This window comes from Poecilia formosa, unplaced genomic scaffold (genome assembly GCF_000485575.1).
Source record: "Poecilia formosa unplaced genomic scaffold, Poecilia_formosa-5.1.2 Scaffold205, whole genome shotgun sequence".
Taxonomy (NCBI): domain Eukaryota; kingdom Metazoa; phylum Chordata; class Actinopteri; order Cyprinodontiformes; family Poeciliidae; genus Poecilia; species Poecilia formosa.
In genome coordinates, this window is record NW_006800144.1 from 837562 (window position 1) to 857649 (window position 20088).

Genomic DNA, 20088 nt, shown 5'->3' on the forward strand with positions numbered 1-20088 from the left:
TCTGAAACTCTGCCTTCAGAAAGAGCTCCTCTATTAACCCTTTAACAATGTTTTTACCAGCATTGCAGGGAAAGGTAGTTCAGATAATGAGCTCAGTAGATGTGCAGCTTCAACAAGTGTTTGCTAATTGCTACTGGCTAGTCTGAAGGAGCTGAGTGGACGGGCGCTGTGATTCAGAAGGTTGGAAACCGCAGATCCAAGAAGAAGCTGCATCTCGAAGACTGAATACACAATTTTGTGTTTCTTCCTCGTTTTCCTTAATTATGATAATTTGAAGCAAAAAATGCAAATTCGACAGTTTTCTTGATTTTCTTCTTTTTTTTTGGCTTTTTAGAAAAACCCTGAAACATCCTGATCTGAAACATCCGATGACTCTTAGACATGCAGCAGCAAATATGGGTCTGAAAGAACTCGCATCCGTACAAAGTGATACAAAATGTGTCAATTTTTTTATTTATTTTATTTCCTTAGAAATTTGTAACGAGTAAGAAATACAGAATCGACGCCATTCCAAAGCTTATTCAACTGCATGCTGTATAGAGAAAAAGAAACGCATCACATTATGGTAACATTTACCCTGAAATGTGACCATTTTATTTCATAACACAGCAGCAACAATTTAGAGAACTAATATAAATGAATGATTTCATCCAAACACATTCCTACAGCTGCATACCGTTCATTTCTAAGCAAAGATTAAGAGAGCAACAAATCAAGCTGAAGTAGATCTTACTGAAAATAACTACATTTTTTGCCCTGAGCAAGGTTGAGATTCTGGTTGTTGCAGCTCTGACAGAACGATGCAGTCAGTTTCTGACGTTACACCGGAGTTCTGTATAAAAGGTTAAGTTAACATTCACACTGGTCACCTTTACGCATGTGATCCCCAAGCATTTCCAGTGTGAAGTCGAGCAAAGTCAAAACGAATGCAGAGGCTTTCTCAGTCACATCATCCACATTGTCTGTACAAGTTTCTGGTTACATTTCTTGAATGTCAGAAAGTTTTGTGTTCATAAAAAACAAAATAAACCAGTTTCTTTTTCTCCCCCCCTCACCTCCACCCACGCCTTTTACTAAATCTTACATTGAAAGGCAACAACACAGAATAATCTGCATTGATATTAAAGTCGGAACAATTTCTTCTTGGAAAACAGGCTGGAAGATGACTAATTAAAGGGATAGTTTGGGTTATCTGAAGTAAGGTTACTGAGTTTCTAGGAAAGTAAAGAACCCCTCTGAGCAGTGAAGGTTGCACTATTTTAGTGGGTTTGTAGCACTTTAAAACAACGCTAAGGTAGTTCGAACTAAACTGTTTGTACGACTAACAAACTGCTTGCTTATCACAACTCTGACGATTTGTTTACTTCACTTCAAAACATCCAAAGTATCCCTTTAAAGGACAAAGTGTCACTTGCAGCACTTCTTTTTCTGCATATCCTGATCTTCTAGGGTATAAATAATCTGCTGTTTTTTTTTTTTTCCACAAAAAACAGACCAGCACACATTACATAAATATAATTACTGTAGATTTGAATGCTAAGAAGGTTAATCGTGTTTGGTATAAATAAAACTTTCTTCATTTTGTCAGGGTCGTGGATCAGTAAAAGGCCTGGTATGTATGCGCAAGTGCACCTGCTAAAGCTGAACCTTTTCCAACATGGTTGGTGCTGCAGACTGTGGGAGTGTTTAGCATTCAGTCTGACACACACACACACACACACACACAGACACACACGAAAACTTCTTCTTAGAGTCAGCTTTTTTCCCCTCCATTCTCTTATCTGTAAAGCTTCTTTGAATAATCCTTGAGATGCCTATTTGACATTGTCGGTGAGCATTTTAATGGCGACGCCATTAAAAGTACATAACCTTTCCTGTAAAGGTGTATATTATGTGGCGCTGAAGCTGAAATTACTGTGACGTCAGACTTGTTCTAGAAAAATCCTTAGGGCCGTTTTTGTAAAAAAAAAAGGTACATATATGGGTGTAAGACCATGGACACATCAAGAATGATTCATGGGTATAATTGATCAAAACAAACAAACAGGATGTCGGTAAATGATGAGCTGTACACAAAAAAACAGCATGTGAATTGTGTTTCCGGTTGTGTTCACTCCGGACGTGCATAAGGGTCATGAAAACACATTAGCCTTCTCACAAAAGGCCTCATTCAACTGCTGTTCGAAGAGACGACTATGATGCGCAAACACCAACAACATGTTTCTTTTTTTTTTTTTACTGGAAAACCGCAAGAAAGAGATTCACCGCTGCGTTCGGTTGGCCTGCATCACTCTACTTGCTCCGGCTCGGCGTCCATGCAAGTCTCCCAGGGGTTCCGAGGCATCTGAGGCATGGAGAGGACGAGGAGTGCGATGCCGGCCAGGAAGAGGAGGACGAAGCCAGAGCAGGCACAGGCGAAGGACCAGGCGTAGTAGTACGTGATCCAAATAGTTTCCTTGCTCTCGATCATGCGTTTCACCGACTGACGCATCACCTCCAGCGAGATGAAAGCGCAGATGCCTGAAGACAGAGAGGCGTAGGGTGTGAGCGTGATGGTCTGCGTAAAACTTTAGGTGTGTGTGGACTGTGAACGCTGCTGGAGAAGGTGAACGGAACCGACCTGCGAACGCAAAGAACATTCCGGCGGGTTTGAGAAGGTAGTCCCTTCCTTTGCCTTTACCAGTGCACGACCCGAGCAGACACAGAGATCCGAGGATCATAAAGGCCAGGCTGAAAATGGAGATGGCTGCGGCGGAAATGTTGTACTCTGGAAGGAAAAATAAATAAATTTTAAAAAAGCAGGAGGCGGGGGAGAGGGAGTTAAAATATAAACAAACAGCTTCAGAAGCTCATAAGAGAAAAAGGCATCAAGAGAATCCCTAGTATGTAGAAAACATACTGATGTCCAACAACCCTATAGCTACCTAACAACACTGAGGTTATCTGATTGTAAAACCTATATATAAATCTAGTTTCTAGGTGTTTGGACTTTGTTTGAACATGTTTGTTTTTTAAATATTGGTCAGATCTGAATAAGAAAGCTTGAAGCTAGCACACGTTTCTCTCTCTAAGGCTACGTTCACACTGCAGCCCGAAGTGACAATTACGATGTTGTTTTTTTTAAATTGGATTTTTTATTTTTTAGTTTTTAGTTTTTGCCTTGGTCGTTCACACTTCCAAATATATGCGACCTGTATAATTGTTCTCCAGTGTGAACTGGAGTGTAGACGACCTGAAAGTGTCCCGCATGCGCAGTAGACGGCAGAGAGCGCGTGTTCAGCGTTTTGCCCATAGACATAATATATATATGGTTTTGCCAACCGCCATAAAAATTTAGTGCTCAGTGTTTGCATAAGTAAACATGGATGCAAACGGTGGCGTATATCTTACGATTTTGAAGTTGTTGTCCGACCGGAGCCAGCATATTAACAACTTAGTCCATGTTATTGTCCGTCATGGTTGTTGTTTTTCTTCCCGCTTGGGAGTAACGGCGTATCAACGACGATCCGGTTGGATGAATGCGACCTGGACTTTGGGTCAAATTTGAATCGAATATGTATCGGATATAAAAGTGGCCGTGGTAGCATTCGAAAAAAAAATCCGACCTGTGTTCAGACTGTCATGAAAAGGTCAAATACAGGTCGCATTACATCAAAAAAATCGGAATTGGGTTACTTCAAGATAAGGCTGAACGCAGCCTGACTCCAGTTAGCTAGCTAACTGGCTCACTTTTCTTTCTAGCAAGGAAGAAAGGAAAGCTAACTAGTTAGCTAGCTTAAGACTGACTATCTATCTATCTATGGCACGAGATTGTCTTTTATTTCACATGAACGTAAACTTTGTCATGATAGATTGTGTCATTTATTTAATCTTATTTCAGAAGAAGATGCCTCACTGGCAACAGTTGGAACATTTTAGCAGAATTATTTATTTTATCTCAATTGTCTTTTCATGGATTGTTTTTTGAGTAAAAAGAGCAACACAGAGACTTTCACTAACTTTCAAAGGCAATAATCTTGATGTTCTCAAATGTACCAATATAAATTTGCTTTACTTTTATGTTCGCAGATTCCATGTGTGCAATGGAAACAGCAGCTGGTTTGTATTTTGCAGTGCTGGTTATGATCCGGAGCGTTTGATCTGCCGCCTGTTTGCCTGCTACCATGCCATTGGGGGGTGAAGCACTCCTTTGGGAGCCGAGAACCTTCATCTTGTGCTGGCAGGAGAGGACGGCCGCCACACCTTGAGCATTCTGAGCTTTGAGGCCATTAGTGCATCTCTGCAGAGCTCTGGCGTGCAACTTCATTTGTATTTTATGTGAAATTTATATTTATAAAAAGTGTTTTATAAAAGTGTGACATAGGCATACCACAGTTAACTTAGTTTCTAGTCCAAGGAAGACTGGAGCATGTGACTTACCAAAGAAGCTCTTATGAAAATTATTAATTATTAATGAGAACTATTTAAATGCCAGACTTCCAAAATGTTCTCCCAAAATGGCTGCTGAAAATATAGCTTTAAACTACTCCTTTTCTAACTTCCTGCATGTTTCAGTGCAAATCCGTTAAATAAAAATAATAGTACCTGCTGCTTGACTACATTTTTTGAAAGTGTTTCTGTCTGTGAGTATGAGAGGAAGAAAATAAACTTACACTCAACAAATACACACAGTAAAAAAAAGTCAGTGTTCACAGTTTCTACAAAATCCAATGTTTATTTTATTTTTATGTCTTAGTTTATTGCTTTGTCCTTTTATATATATAGCCCTCCTATACAGATTTTCTTTGCAGACTGCATATCCAATCAGTCTCCAAAACTGATACCCCTCAGTTACATCAAGTGAAACCACCTTCAGAAGTTACCTTAAATTGTAAAGTCAGTTTGTGTGTAATTGATTGTATAACCTCGGCGGCTCTGTGAAAGCCTCAGAGGTCTGTTAAAGATAATTGGTGAACCAGTTCACAAAGACAAAGAGACAGCAGAAATATCATTTCTGGAAAAGCTTAAAGCAGATTTAGGTGATGAAGTAATATCGTAAGATTTGACATTCTCACTCAGCATTGTTCAATTCATCCTTTGTAAATTGGAAAAGATTATAGCACAACTATAAGCTTATGAAGACATGGCCGTCCACGTAGAGCAAAGTTTCGCATTTCCGCTGCCTGGTATATTGCAGACGTATCGCCGTTCCAGAAACACCTGATTCAAATGACTGCATGACAGGACAGTGGTTCCTGAGGATTGAAAAGCACTGACCTAGAGTCACTGGCCATGCAGGAAGTCAGTGAATCAGATCATTTGAGACTTATGCGAACACTAGAGAAGGCTAACTATTGTTGCACGCTACATATCTGATGTCATGATAAGAGAAAAAGGCCACAAGTCTGGTGGGAATTTAGAAAGAGACTTGTGCTACTACTGTGGCAACGATAAAGAGTGATTCATTACTACATTTTAAGGTAACTATGACTGTGACTGTGTGTCACAGCAGTTATAGAAATACCATTGGTAGCACGCATCTTTAGAACAGCAGACACATGATGAAGCGTGATTTGTATCATGACACTGCAAACATATTTTCAAATGTATTGACAATTATTGATGCTTTCATTGAACAAACAGTGGAGAATGTAGTAAAAATTACAATCTTGACAATACAGTTTATTTTTTAACAAAATTAACTGGAATTTATCATGACAAGGATTATTATTGCGTTAAAGAATGTATTTGATAAATGATGTACTTTTCTTGTAACTGGCTGACGTGTCTGTGGAAAATCATTTTTCTACATGTCTGATGTAATCTCCTAATTTTCTGCTCACTAAATTTTTAGCTTCCATTAGCTGTAAGCAGCAGTCATCAAAATTTTAAATATATCACAGCGTGTGTTCAGTGAATCCAATTAATAAACGAGTTTCGCTTTTTGAGCCGAATTGCAGAAATAAATTAGCCTTTCAACAATATTCTCATTTGTTGAGCTGTATATATGTGTGTGTGCATGTCCACGTGTGCGCACACACACACACACACGACTGTTTAAGTGGTGCACATTTTTAACTGTGGAACAAAAACTGTGTTTTTGGTTGGACCATTTTGATGACCTATGTCACACAAGATGGAATATATTCACCAAACAAATCTGTTTTTTTTGTGCTTCAGTGTTTGGACAAGATGGAGTGAAATGACCTTCAAGCAGAGAACAATTGGAGAACAACGTACCTTTTTGTGTTTTGTATTCAAAAATCTCTGCATCTTGTCCTGGATTGAAGTGCCGGAAGTAAGTGCAGTTTTCATCTGTGAAAATAGGGGGGGGGAACAGATTTCAGTGTCAAGCCCTGCAAGCGAAATGGCTTTAAAAATATTTAAAGGAGATGTTAAATCTAAAGTATTAGTGTGAAGCTGCCCAATTTACACAGAAATCAAAAGTAATTAAGATACAAGTCTTAATTGCTATGCCTTTTAGGATAAAACTAAATGTCTATATGTCATAAATTGAAACAAAAATAATAAATAATCAAAATCAATGTAAGTTTTCATCCTGCAGCTGGGAAAGTTAAAATGTTTCACGCATCAGAAAGGACATTCAATGTGACGATTAACGACTTCTCATCCTGAACTGTCTCTCTGACGTCGGGTGTGCCTCAGGGCTCGATCCTCGGGCCCATGATGTTCTCACTGCACAGGTGAGCGCCAAACACAACCTCCAGTTTTGTTTTTATGCAGATGATGTACAGGTTTATTTGCAAGTTGTCCCCAACAGCATAAATACATTGGAATCTATGCTAAATGGGTTTTAAGAATTTCTGCACCTGAATGAAAATAAAACATTCTGTGTTTGACTAAAATAAAAAAAAAAAAAAACATTGTTACAGCAGTTTCTACTGGACTGTTGCTTTGTCTTAGATACTTCACCTTCTTTCTTCCTCAGCTGAACCACTGAACCTTTTCACACTCCCATTTAAGTCTTGCCCCGCTTCTTTTCACACCATTACGGGAAACCCTACTGCTGAGCACCTTGTGAACGTCTGGCCTCTCTTAGCACACTTCACACCGTCTCAGCTCTGTCACATTTACGCTCTAAAAGCATCTTAAAACTGACACCCTCCGGATAACATCGACGGTAAAAACCGGTTCCCATTCATAAAACGCTCGGCTTTGTGCTGCAACTGCGGTTGCAGCACAAATCACGGTTCTGTTTTTTTTCCTGCAGATGATGTGCTAAAGCTTTGGGATTTGCTTGAGTAAAAATGGAGTTGCTCAGTGCGCCCATGGAGTGATTTGGTAGAGGAAAGATTCTTTGATGTTGAGCCACGTCGACAAAATGTTGAATCCAGTTTAGGAGTAGTCTGGAATTAATGTCAAATCTAGAACACGTTTTACTTTTATCGCTCACTTTAGAAGTATATGATGAGAGCCAAGGCCGTTTATCACACATCCTGGAACTGTACATGCTATATGAGCTTAAGACAGAAAGCATCAAATATAAAAAAATAATTAATAAAAAAACTGCTTGAGATATCACGGTAAAGGATTAATCTAAGTCAGTGTAAAAAAAAAAAATCAGCCCTCAATTAGTAAGAAATAAACACTGTTGTGTGGAAATGTGCAAAAAAAACAAAGCAATATAGCAAGTACTTAATTTTCCATGTTATGAAAATGTTCATAAATCTGAAACAACACAAATTATCTTATTTGCAGAGGGAAAATGATCTTTCTAAGGCTTCCCAACCCCAGCTTTCACTGTCATGTACCACACTGTGTGGGCCCGCATATAAATAAAGATGTTTTTATGAATGAGAACAGGGACTGGCCATAAAGAGAAGGAAGATCGAAAGATGGTTACCAAGCAACAAGCCCCACTGTTTTCACTGTTGACGGCACATAAGAGGTGAAATAGAGGCTTGTCAATGAGTTGTACCTCTGAGTCAAAGCTGACGGAGAAATGAAAGGCTTGGTAACAGCCTCCAAATCTCAGAAAATAGTTTTTATTTTCCTGTCATGAAAAGGCAATCAAAGCTGCTATTCTTATTATTTTTTTTGTAGGTTATGGTGGGTGAACAGACAAGAAAGTTAAATCCAGCCAGTGGTGTACACAGATATTTTGGGAGAAAAGATGGTAAAGTATTAAAGAAGGGGGCTACCTTAGTACTGTTTGATTTAATTTGGGCACAGACCAGATTGTAAGCAAAAAAGAGGGATTTCAGAAGGGCACTTTTTGTTCAGAGGACAAAGGGCAGATGCTCTAGCACCAAACTGTCAACATTACCACACAAGATTTATCTGAAAAGTTTAACGCATTAATATTACATGATCAGATTACCTATTTTGACCGAAATGCCACTCGACACACTGGACACGACAGTGACAGCAGCGACAAAAGTAGGAACATTTTTCAACTTTCCTGTGTTGTGTCTCTAGCTGTCTGTGTGTACGAGTTTGGAATTTCACTCACAGGAAATTTGTCGGCCTCTTTGGCTGAAGGAGGACAAGCGATTGTACTGGGCTCGGCATTACTTATTACAATGCAGAGTTGCAAAAGCAAGTGGAAAAAACCCAATGGAAGCTTTTATCCAGCTTCCAATACCTAAAATACAAGCACTCTGTAGTTGACATTTCTAAATTAACCTTTAAAACAAAATAACTTCTTTTAAATTCTTCTGAAAATGAAAACCTGGAAAATTGAGACTCTTCAGACCATTTGATTTGAGAAAACAGAAAATTTTCTGAAACATTTTCTGAAAACTTGCATATTTATATGTCAAGCTTACAAAGTTAAGCATAGTGATTAATTGTGATTAATCGCAGCACTAATTGTGATTAATCGTGATTATTTTTGATTATTTTTTTTAAATCATTTGACAGCACAAAGACAATGGTATTTACTCCTAATTTTAAAGCTATGTGCCCTAGCCATTTAACAATACAACACAAGAAAGTTGAAAAATGTTGTACTTTTGTCATTGCTGTCACTATTGCGTCCGGTGTGTTGAGTTTACCCTGAGTGGTTTATGGGACAATTCAAAGTTAAAGGTGGGTACCATGTATTGGCAATTTCCACTGATTTTCTGAACCACCCATTAAAGACTGAGTAATGACCTAGGTGGGGCGCCCGACTGTTTTTACCAATGCGATTTGTATTTATACAACACGCCTATCTTGATCCCAGAACCACTTAGTACACATTTAATCTTCACAAAATCCCAGTGGGGCCCACATGGGTGGGGCGGTCACATGCCAGTTTCCCCCCTATTTCCTGCCACCATAACAGGAAGTCATTACCTTTCCCAAGCTTTTTTTTTTTTTGTTCTCATTTTACACTTTTTCAATAAACTATAGCAAATATGAAGACAAACAAATTTCAAAAACTTTAACACTGTAATTATCTGTGAAAATGTTTCGGGCCCCTCAGTGACACTCTGACACTGTGTTTTCTCTATTATTGGCCCTTGTCTTGCTGGCTGTGCTGACATGTTGTGTAACGCCTTTCTTGTTCTAAATAGGGCAGTCTGTCATGTTTCCAAGAATCAGGTGAGAACGCCGGTTTTAGCGTCTCCGCACGCCGTCATGTTGCTTCCCTGTCTTTTTTTGATGTGTGCCATCGATTCCCTTTGTCAGAAGAGGAAATGTTAGGGCCACTAACCACAGCCAAAGTCTTAAGATAATCCAAATTTAGTCGATTTTACAAAGTCGAAAACTCTGGACGCCAGATAAAGTGTAAAGACGTTGCAGACATTCTGTCCGCCTGTTTGATGGGTTGGTTGTAAACTTGGTAGGATTGATCCCCAATCTGTTTTGGAGTATACCGCCTGTCCCGGTGCAGTCCGAAGTAATTTGAGTCCTGCAAGGAGACGTGGTGCTGTAGTCAGGTCTTGAGGGAAGGGTTTGATGGTGCTGCGGGTCTTAGAGTTATGCCAGACTCTGCCATGAGGCCCTGTCACTCAGGGAATCCACAGGCTTGTGCATGAACACTTGACCCCCATGGCTCTGCCCCAGCACAGCTGAGTATTTACATGCCTTATTTTTGTAGCTAACAGCAGTGCTTCACTGCGTGCAATATAAAATAAATCGCACGCTTCCTATTTCTGGAACCTCTCAGATAGTTATTGTATTGGCCCTGTTGCAGCACCGTGGCCATGGAAACGGCCAAAGTCCTGGCCTGAAAGTTTTTCAAGCAGAAAAGGTTTGAGAGCTGAACGGAATAACCATCGTTGCCTATTTATAACCAGTAGCGTCTGTGAATAGCGATTAAACTAAAGACGATAATCAGAATAAAGTTTTCTGTCCTTGGATTGAAGAAAGCCATTAACAACAGAAATAAGTCACCATCTACTTGTCAGCATTCTGCTAAAAACAGGGCAACCCACACTTTCCACTTGTGGATCTCCTTGCCAAATGCTTTTTCATCAGATGTTGACAACTGTCTGCAGGCATGTATCCAAAATTATCAATGACTTCCCTCAGCAAATCCTGCCAGCTGGGAAATCCATGCTGTCTGGAAAGATTTGAGAATTTCCTTTGGAGAATAATTAGCCTAATTTGAGAGAGATTGTTTGGTTTGTTATTTATTTACACAATTATTTTAGCAAAATTAATTAAATGCCACGGTCAACCATAGCGAACCGCTGCCACTCATAAATAATCAACATTATTAGTTACGGTGCTTTGAACTTAAAAGTGATTTTCAAAACAGAAAAAAAAAATACTAGATGCCACTTTAGTCAGCCATATTGGTTATACCAAAAATACTTTAGTATTTAGAGTGACTGATCAATAGATTAAAAATCAATTCTCTCAAAGGTTATTGATTTCAATTCAAATTCAGTAAATTAGTTTAAGAAACATTACTTTTTCAAAGTGTTTTTCTTCACCTCTGGTTTGCTTTGTGAACTGCTTGTTTGAACAAATTTAGCTTGGAGCTAATTTGGTCTCACCAACAAAACCGATCAACACAAACCTTGGTCTTTGAGAGTACATATTCACACCACGTAATGGTGGTGTGAATATGTACACCATATTATATGGTGTGTGAATATGTACACCATATTATATAATATAGAAAGATATTATATATCTTTCTACAGGTTCTTTCGTGCTCATTCTTGCATATTTTGCGTATCTGTGGGAGGAATCCATGTAATAATCTGGTTTAACTAATCTGAATCAGTTGAAAACAAATTTAACCTCATTTCCAGTTTTTCGTCATTTCATCGTTTTTCTGGCTCTATTTTTACATGTATATTCTTTCCGTTTTACTTTTAGTAGTTTATTTCCTCATTATTTCATATTTTACTTAAATGTTACTGACTTAGTAAGCTTATTAATTAAGTTATTAGCCGGTTGAATTCTTTCTGTTTAACTTTTTTATGCTGGAGAGACGTTGTTTGGTCATTTTGATCCAGATTACTAGTTTTATTGCTAATTACTTTCAGCATTTATTAACAGTTATTCATAGCTAACCTAGACTATTGTTGCACAGCATTAAGATGATCACATTCATTTGTTTTTACTGTGAATAAATATTATCCTAATTACACGCAACTTTTGCAGATAAAAACTCTGGAATCCAAAATATGTGCCACCTGTCGCCGTCGTCTGGAGAGCTTAACATGTGCCCGGGTGGGTCAAATTATTGAGAAAATCCGGCACGTCTGCACCAGCAAGCCGCGCCTCGGGCATTTCAGCTGTTCCTGAAAGAGACCTGCGGTGCAAACAGAGTGCAGGCATCCCAATCGCCGCCGTCAGTCAAGAATTAGCTTAACTTTGTGAGTAGAAGGGATTTAGAAAGGTGTCTATGGTCATGTTGTGAAAAGCTGACAAAAAAACAACAAAAAAAACGTTTAACAGCTGCCTGACATACAGTGTGATAAGTGCTGCTCATATAATGGTTGACATTCGGGGGGAGGGCACGCTGCATTGTACATATAAATACGAGCAATTTTAGGAACATCTAATTGTATGAGCACCTTTTTGTTATCTTTAAACCCTTCACTTCCCTCATGACGGTTACGAGGTATTAAATAGTTTCATTTAGGTTAAAGCTGCACAAAATTCAAACATTTTCTAGACTCATTAGCTGTTTGGTAGCGATCTAAAAAGCAACCCACGAATTTCACTACCGATTATAGTATTAAAAAACAAACAATTTCCTTTTCCATGTCCCTTTAACAATGACAGACTTAAAAAAAACAACACGTCATTTTCACCACTTTCATTACAATGGAACATAATTCTTTTGTACGCAGTTCATAACTTTTCACCATTAGATGTCTGTAAGTGTTTCTGTTTCATAAACTATTCTCAGCAGGTTTTGTGGCAATCACTGTGGGAATAAACTGTTTAGCTGTTGTGAAATGTAGTGTTTTTTGGTGGTCTCTTTACACTCCGTAGCTTATGAACTTTAGTTTCTCTGGCTGGTACCTGCAGCAGTCTGATTAAGTCTTCACACTCCTGTTGTTTGCAGAGCCCAGACGTCAGCGCCCTCTTCAACCCAGAGAGCCATTTTGTTTTCGGTTCTGATAAATATAATTAGTCCTGAGCCACAAAACCTAAACCCTCCTTCAAAAAAGAAAAGAAAAAACCCTGAAATAATTAGTAGATGCTGTTTTTTGTTGTTGTTCTTTTAACCACAAAAACAGTAGTAAGAAGCATGTCAGCTACGAGTGATACTGTCAGTTAATATAATAATGTAATACAAGGCTTTGGAGAAAGTATTTGGCCTATTGCACTTTTTTGTTTTTAATGGAAAGTCATGTTGGTTTGGTTTGGATGACTCTCGATCCTCAGTAAATAAAATCAGCAACTTTGTCTAATATTATTATGTTTGATGACCTGAAAAATCACAGTGTAACAAGGAGAAAGAAACAGAAGAAATCTTCAAGGGGGGGTTAACACTTTTTCATAGCAATGTAGAAAAAAAATCCACTCATATTATAGAAAGTTAGTGACAATTTGAAGCTGTTTTCTTGTAGCAAACTATTTTTTTCACTTTAACCAAATTAAACAGCAACATAAATGATGTGTCCAAGAAGTTGATTTTGATCCATATTACTAGTTTTACTACTAATTACCTTCAGCAATTATTAGTAGCTATTCATAGCTGAACCAGACTATTGCACAGCATTATGATCATATTAATTTGTTTTTACTGTGAATAAATGTTATCCTAATTAGATGCAACTTTTGCAGATTTTAACTCCAGAATCCAAAATTTGTGCCACCTATCACCACCGTCTGGAGAGCTCAACATGCATATTAAATACTTTTAAATTAATATTTATCATATAAATACTAATATAAGCGCTTTGCACATCTAAAGCACAGTGAACGACTATTTTCCCGTAAAAAAAACCTGTTGTAAAACCTATTGGTGGTCCTCAAACTTCACATCAAGTGTCGGGGTCTTATTTACCTCTGAACTGTGGCGCGGTTCGAATGCATACGTGGATGCAGTCGATTATAGCGCATGGCATTCTGGGTAATGCCATATACATGCATTCTCACCAACAACGTGACTCGTGGAAAATGTGAAAAAACGAAGAAATAACATCTCACTAGAGGGAGAAATGGTTCGGTCTTTTTCCAAACACAAAAGGGAAATCCTACAACCGCTAAAATCTGACGCCACTCCATGTTTGTTTACACTTTGTAAAGAAGGAAGTTTAGCTCATGTCTTCTTCTGAGGTTTTTGTGTTTTTTCCCCTCTGGTTCTTGTTGTAGCGCCAACACAGGCGAGGAGGGGAACAGGTTTTTCAAAGGAATCATTTGACACAGTGCAATTGAAAGCGAACTGCATTGGTTGAAAATGTAACAAATGTCACCATTTTGGTCTTCAATCGAAGTCTACCAAACCATCAGGTGTGAAAACACCCTGAGATACTGTGTCTTTACTTTGTTTCTACAATAGAATTATTTATGCATTTTTATAAAAAAAAAAAAAGAAAAAAAAGAGAGATACTACTTTCAATATCTCAAAAAGTATCTCAAAAGTTTGGACACTCCTGATTGAGTACCTCAACGGGGATTTCTCACAGTCACGTGACTTCCTCTGTTAGACCCTCTATTCTTAGCTTCAAGCTTAACAGGAGAGGCTGTGGTGCAAAAAGCTATAGCTGCGCTTTGTGGGGCTAAATTGTTTGCCACATTCAAAAACCTAAACTTTTACGATTTGTTTTGACTTTACTGATGAGTTAGAAAGTGTTTTGCCAGAATTTTGTTTTTGTCTTACCTCCAGGCAGGCTGATTGGTCCGCAGCCATGCCCTTTCTCGTAGTTCTGCTCGGTGATGTAGATGTGCTTCTTGCACAGCCTCCAAAGGCCAAAGTGTGCCGCCTCGCAGGTCTCATTGAACCTCACCACCGGTGGGCTCAGCACTGCCCAGTGGTCCGTTACCACCGCCGTGAACATGCACGCCATGCCCACCACCAGCACGAAGATGGCGATCTTTATCTTGGTGCGCTTGTGCATGTTTCCCAGTTGGTGCAACTTCTAGTCAGTTAACAACAACAACAACAAAAAGTACGTAAGACTCGATATTCTGATCTGAAACTCTGAGACTTCTTCCCCTCGGTGGGCCGCGGTAAGTCTCAGGGAAAAAACGTCGTTGTCCTTTCCCTCTCTCCACCCAGGACGAATGTCTTCTCTCTCGCTACTGCAAATCTGTGCTTCTGGTTCGAAGGGAAGGGGGCCAGACTCCTCTGTCCTACTTTCATGTCCCTCTTTCCCCTCACACTGTGAGCCGCCGCTCTACAGACGGTTCACAAAGTCAGCTGTTGGGGTAGATCAGAGAAGTTGATGACCAGACTGTCTGCCATGCTGGGGAATGGGTGTGTTTCTCAGGGTGTTGTATGCTATAAATGACCATTGAGTCAGGCTCTGCGCTTATCCTATTACAGTATCACTGTGTTGAGATTAGCAAAGTGCCATTAAAAGAGTATTAGCATAACACTTTTATTTATAATAATGCAAGCTGAATTTTGAAGAAGTACCTTTAGGAGGGTATCAAATAGTCTCTCTTTTGCTTGTTTAAATGCCATATGATATTGTTGAGTCAAAGCTCTGTGATGTCTTTGTATGGATTTGTCTCTTTATACTATATTTATAAGAAGAAACTGTTTGTGTCTATGATGAGCTGTGACTGAAGACAGGAACACTTCCCATATGCAAAGGCAGTACTTTGAAATTGATATTAACTTTTGAAGAAAACTCTGTGTCCGCAGTAAATCAGCTCTGTCCTCTAGACTTCTACAGCAAATCAAAAGCTCCTTTAAAACAAAAACTCACCATGAGGTTCAAGAAATAAAGAAACACCAACATGTAACAAGCTTCTTTTGATTCAGAAATTGTACTAATACAAATATCACATTGTATTGTAGCCTGTTATTTTACTGGATCCTAATATTAAGGAAAACCTCATGCCGAACAGCTTTTGCTTGTACAACTTCTTTTAAAAAAAAAGTCACAGTGAGGTTCTGCCGATCAAATAACCTTTTAACCATTAAGCGGTTATCAGTTATTGGATCATTAGTCAATGAGTAATATGACTCTGTTGCTCAATGGAAACCTCGCAGCAGTAATTCAAAGACGTGTCAGAGAGCAGCAGTCCAACACTGAGGTACATGATCCACCAGCTGCTTTGTTACAGAGGCTGTTGACCGCTGGAGTAAATTACACCTTTCTTATGCCATCGGGGGCTACTGTACCCTCGGTTGCCTTGGTGACCAGGCAGTCGCTCAACCTTTACTGGGGTTTTTACTGCTCCTTCTGCAGCACGGTAAAATAAAAGAGGTAAACTGCAAATTCAGATTTTGTTTACTCTGTGACTGTGTTCACATATTGAAAACAACATTGGCAGAAAGGAGTAACTGACACAAGTTTAAGTAGCTCCTACTTCTAGTATCTTTAAGAGAGCAAACATGAAGCCTTCAACGGAGGTGGGCGGATCGATTCAAAATATCGATACAGAGTCAGTTTTGATATCGGATTGATGTCAGCATTGTAAGAGCAATACTTAAGTTTCAGATTCCTTCTTGAGATGTAGTTTCACTTTGTATTGATTTTATTTTGATTTGCTTCCAAATGATAATTTTTTTGTGCCTTAGTTCAGAAAAATGCACACATATTATGTTAATATATTAACCCTATTAAAGTATTTTGTCGACAGCTGCAAATGCTGTCCTACAAAATAATTAAAAGGAAAAACTACAAAAATGCCAAAAGGTCAGAAGTTAATGATATATCAAACTTAAAAAGTATCGGTATCACTATTGACATCGGCGATACGGGCCCTGTATTGGCTGGGTATCGCATCAATACCAAAAAATGCTATATCACACTCCTCTACCCTTTAATTAGTCATTGAGGTAGTGCATGGGATGATTCATAGATAAAAATATACAACCTGAAGTTATAAAAAAGGATGCAGGATATCACTATGAGTCACAATATAATATTTAAAGACTCAAGTTTAGTAGCTAAACTTGTTCTCTAAATACAGCCTCTGAACTTGTCTGATTCTTCAAAAAAAAAAGTCTGAAAGTTGACAGAACAATTTGAATTTTAGCCTTAAACTAACTCTTTTCATTCAGATTCAGATTTGAACAAATCATTTACATTTTGGCCAAGCGAATAAAAAATATTTTGAAATCATCACTGTCTCACTATTTATTACCCAAAGATCAGAACCAACCTCAGTCTGTGGAGCACGTACAATGTTAAAATGCCACACTGGTTTGATAAGTTACTTTTTGACATGTCCTTGGAAATGGCTGATATTGCAAAAGCTGTATTTGACTGATTATCTGTTGCTAATGTATTTTGTATTTCTGGAGTTCTAGTAGAAAAAAATGTGACAAACTGAGAACTAGACTGTGAATTTTGACAACCGTCCCAACCCTACTCCTCACCAATCCACTCAGAATCAGTATCCTAGTCATTTATATTGTTGCAGTTGCATGATACCATCAGCTGTATTCTTGGAGGAGCAACTGTTCATGCTCATAAATCTGGGAAAGGATATAAGGTCATTTTCCAGTAATTTGGAGTTCATAATTCTGCAGTGAGAAAGATTATTCACAACTGGGAAAAAACATCCAACAAGGCTGCCAGTCCTCCCAGTGGAAGACTCCAGCAAGGTCACCCAGAGGTCGGATCATGCCATGCTCACAGAAACGGCTAAACTCCCGAGAGTTACATTCCTGACCCTACGGACTACAGTTTGCATGTTAGATGATGACAGCGGAATTAGAGGAATACTGAACCGGTTTGGCCAGTGATGATGATGAAAAGGTTTCCATGAACCAACTTTATTTCTTCTAAAGTCCTTAAATTATTTGAATCAGTTTTAGGTAACAATTGACGTGCACAACACAAACAAAGAAAACAATTTAGTCCTTAAATTGTTCTGTGTGTTAAGGTGGAAAGCTCAGTAAGCTAAACATGACTTTGAAAAGCCTTTGTTGGTGATGACAACTTTAAACTCCCTTTAAATCTTGACAGTTATGGGAGCCTCTCCTGATGCACTTTGACCTTCAGTTTTTTCAATAGATTTTAAATTTGGTTCAAGTTGAAGGATGAAAAAAGTCCATCCAAGCTCATCTTAGCAGATTTATAACAGAGAGTTTTCTTGGCCATATGTTTGCAATCACTACTTTACTGAGAAATTCACTCTAATTTTATCAACCTCTCATCGTGAATATCCTGGTCCATTTCTCCATTCATCCTGACTTCTCGTGATCTCAAAAGTGGTTTCTTCATACTTTTTTAGTCCCTCATTGCATCAATTATTTCTTTGGCTTCTCCTAATATTATCTGGCAAGCTTCAGGTTGTCTTTCTTCATCAGTGGAGCCTTGCGCAGTGAGCATGCTTAGATGTAATTATGCTTTGTGTGAACCTTGGTGAAGGAAAACCGTTTCATAAATTATCAATTGGGACAGCAGCAGTTGTTTTTAACCAACACTTCTAAGAAACAACAGATTTCAACCTATTTTGCTTGGCTTTTTTTTGTTTGTATTGATTTGATGTGTGGATTACTCTGGACGTGTGATGAATCGACTGGTCTGTTTTCTTGCTCATGTCGTTTCTCCTGGCTCGTCATTCACTCTCCCTGTCTGCTTCCTCCACTTTCCCTCATGTGGATCTGATCTCACTGATTACCTCCACCTGCCAGGTTTCTATTTATTTGCCTCGCGCCCTCGGGTTCAGTGTGAGATCATCTGTTGTCATCAGTCCCAGCTATGAAGCTGTTCGTCGACCCCGCCTATCCTCCAACCGTTGCATTTGCCTTCCGTTTTTTTTTTTGTTTTTTTTTTATACAGTTTTTGACCTTTGCCTGGATTTTGACCCCGACTATTGTTTTTCACATTCTAGACTGCTTCTGCTCTTTCTGGATACGGTAACCCTGGACTCAGTTCCCATTAATCAGCGCTTTGGGCTGAGGTTGTAGTCTGAGGTGTTTTGGAGGACAGGTGATCAAGTGCGGGGGAGAAGGGGGCATATACTTAACAGTTAAATCATTTGCCTCAGTCCTCGCACGCAAAAGGGTTAAGATGTATGAAAAAACTAAGGTTATTATGTGTACAACATAACCCTAATATGCACATAGAATACAAGCTTTAAAACAAACATACATTTGAAATGGTTTCCTACCTTCTATCTTTCAAAAATAATTTTTTTTGTAGATTTCAATCAAAAATCTTTCCCAGTAAAAACTACTTAAGTCCATTCTATTTCACTTTTTTAAAACAATGTTTCACAAAGCAGAGGAAGAGTTTGAAAAAAAAAAAGGCCGTGTTTCTGAATCATTTAAATAACTTCAGCGAGATTCATAAAAGATACATAAACACCCGTAGGATTTTTGTATTTGCTGTCAATATTTTTTTTTTTTTTTTGTAGAATTTTTATGAAACTGTCTGTACCTTTTGGTGTGTTCAAATCGAGGGATTTTTATTAACCTTTTGAAAGAACGCACGCCAGTAAATCAGCTTTATTCACCTTAGCTTTGTGAAATACTCAACATAAAATATCTAAAAGAGAAATTCAACTTGCAGTAAAGGGATATTACAAATAATGTTTCCACCCTTTTCATAGCCCTCCTGTAGGAAATCAGCTCACCTTGAGTCTCTTCAGAGCAGCTGTTTACTACTTTCCTTTTGCACAAGCAGAGGTCCCACTCAAAGTCAAATATTTAACAATAATAAATGGTATAGATACTCATAAACCATTCAGTCTCAAAAATCACTTGGAGACAGTAGTTATTTTCACCGTTTTCTGTGCAGTAAGCTGTGCATTTCTCAAAAATGATGGCTATTTAATTATGAGAAAAATCAACATGGGCTAAAGATTAAAGAAAATAAGAATTAAATTAATAATCAAACTAAGACATGATTGCTCATAATTAACAGAGCTAAAGACACAAACGAAACAAAAAATCGGATTTACTTTAGAAGCTGCCAGTAAACACAGGAATTGATGTTAAAAATCTAAAGCTGATTAAAGATGGAAAATTCATTAAACATTTATCTGTCCCTGAAGTAAAGACTTTAGCAACTGGGATTCTGATCTCTGACTGAAATTTGAGAGAGAAATCACGACTGGAAGCAGTTTTAATCATCACAGCGGTTGTGGTAACCAATCTGGATAAAGTGACTGAGGGACTTTTAAAAAGAGCAGCAACACCTGACCTGAAGGACATCGACTGGTTTGCCCCTTTGACCCTCCATCACACTGACGCTATCGCCTGACAGCTGAGAGTTGGCAGTTTGAGTCCTCAGGGAAGGTTTGGGTGCTTCGCATTTCTTCCGAGGGAGACGACCTCGTCCGATGGACTAATCATGCGTGGCCCGGAGCCGAGCCGTAAATCTAAATGATTGAAATGAGTCATGATGCACGGCTGCATTCATTAAGGCTGATTAGCTCAGCTTACCAGTCCATTCGTTTTCTCCTTCTTCTTCTCGGGTTTTCTAAATTTCAGTTGTTATCTGAGGCAAATCGGTCAAATACTGTTAGGAAAATAAATAGATGAACAAGTAAATTTACAACAGAATTTTCACATATAAATATATATATATATATATATATATATATATATATATA

The 20088-nt window shown here is 38.5% G+C and overlaps 1 protein-coding gene across 2 annotated transcripts; it reads right to left on the bottom strand.

Annotated features, from left to right (window-relative positions):
* Positions 1-446: 446 nt before the first annotated feature.
* LOC103148437 (voltage-dependent calcium channel gamma-1 subunit) lies at positions 447-19809 on the bottom strand. Of its 2 annotated transcripts, XM_007567218.2 has the most exons (5): positions 19677-19809; positions 14225-14764; positions 6220-6294; positions 2621-2767; positions 447-2520 (listed from the first exon to the last, which is right to left on the bottom strand). In XM_007567218.2, the coding sequence occupies exons 2-5, from the start codon at positions 14460-14462 to the stop codon at positions 2288-2290; spliced, it is 693 nt and encodes a 230-aa protein (XP_007567280.1). In that variant the 5' UTR covers positions 14463-14764; positions 19677-19809; the 3' UTR covers positions 447-2287. The 2 variants fall into 2 exon arrangements, with proteins under 2 accessions (XP_007567280.1, XP_016534708.1); XM_016679222.1 differs by lacking the exon at positions 19677-19809 and having other exon boundaries at positions 14225-14807.
* Between the last annotated feature and the right edge of the window lie 279 nt (positions 19810-20088).

Excerpts from the sequence above, each read along its gene's own strand:
- LOC103148437 (XM_007567218.2), bottom strand. The coding sequence starts at position 14,462 with ATGCACAAGCGCACCAAGATAAAGATCGCCATCTTCGTGCTGGTGGTG. Across the intron at positions 6,295-14,224 it reads ACCAATCAGCCTGCCTGGAG|ATGAAAACTGCACTTACTTC; the intron begins GTAAGACAAAAA and ends CTATTTTCACAG. Across the intron at positions 2,521-2,620 it reads AATGTTCTTTGCGTTCGCAG|GCATCTGCGCTTTCATCTCG; the intron begins GTCGGTTCCGTT and ends CTCTGTCTTCAG.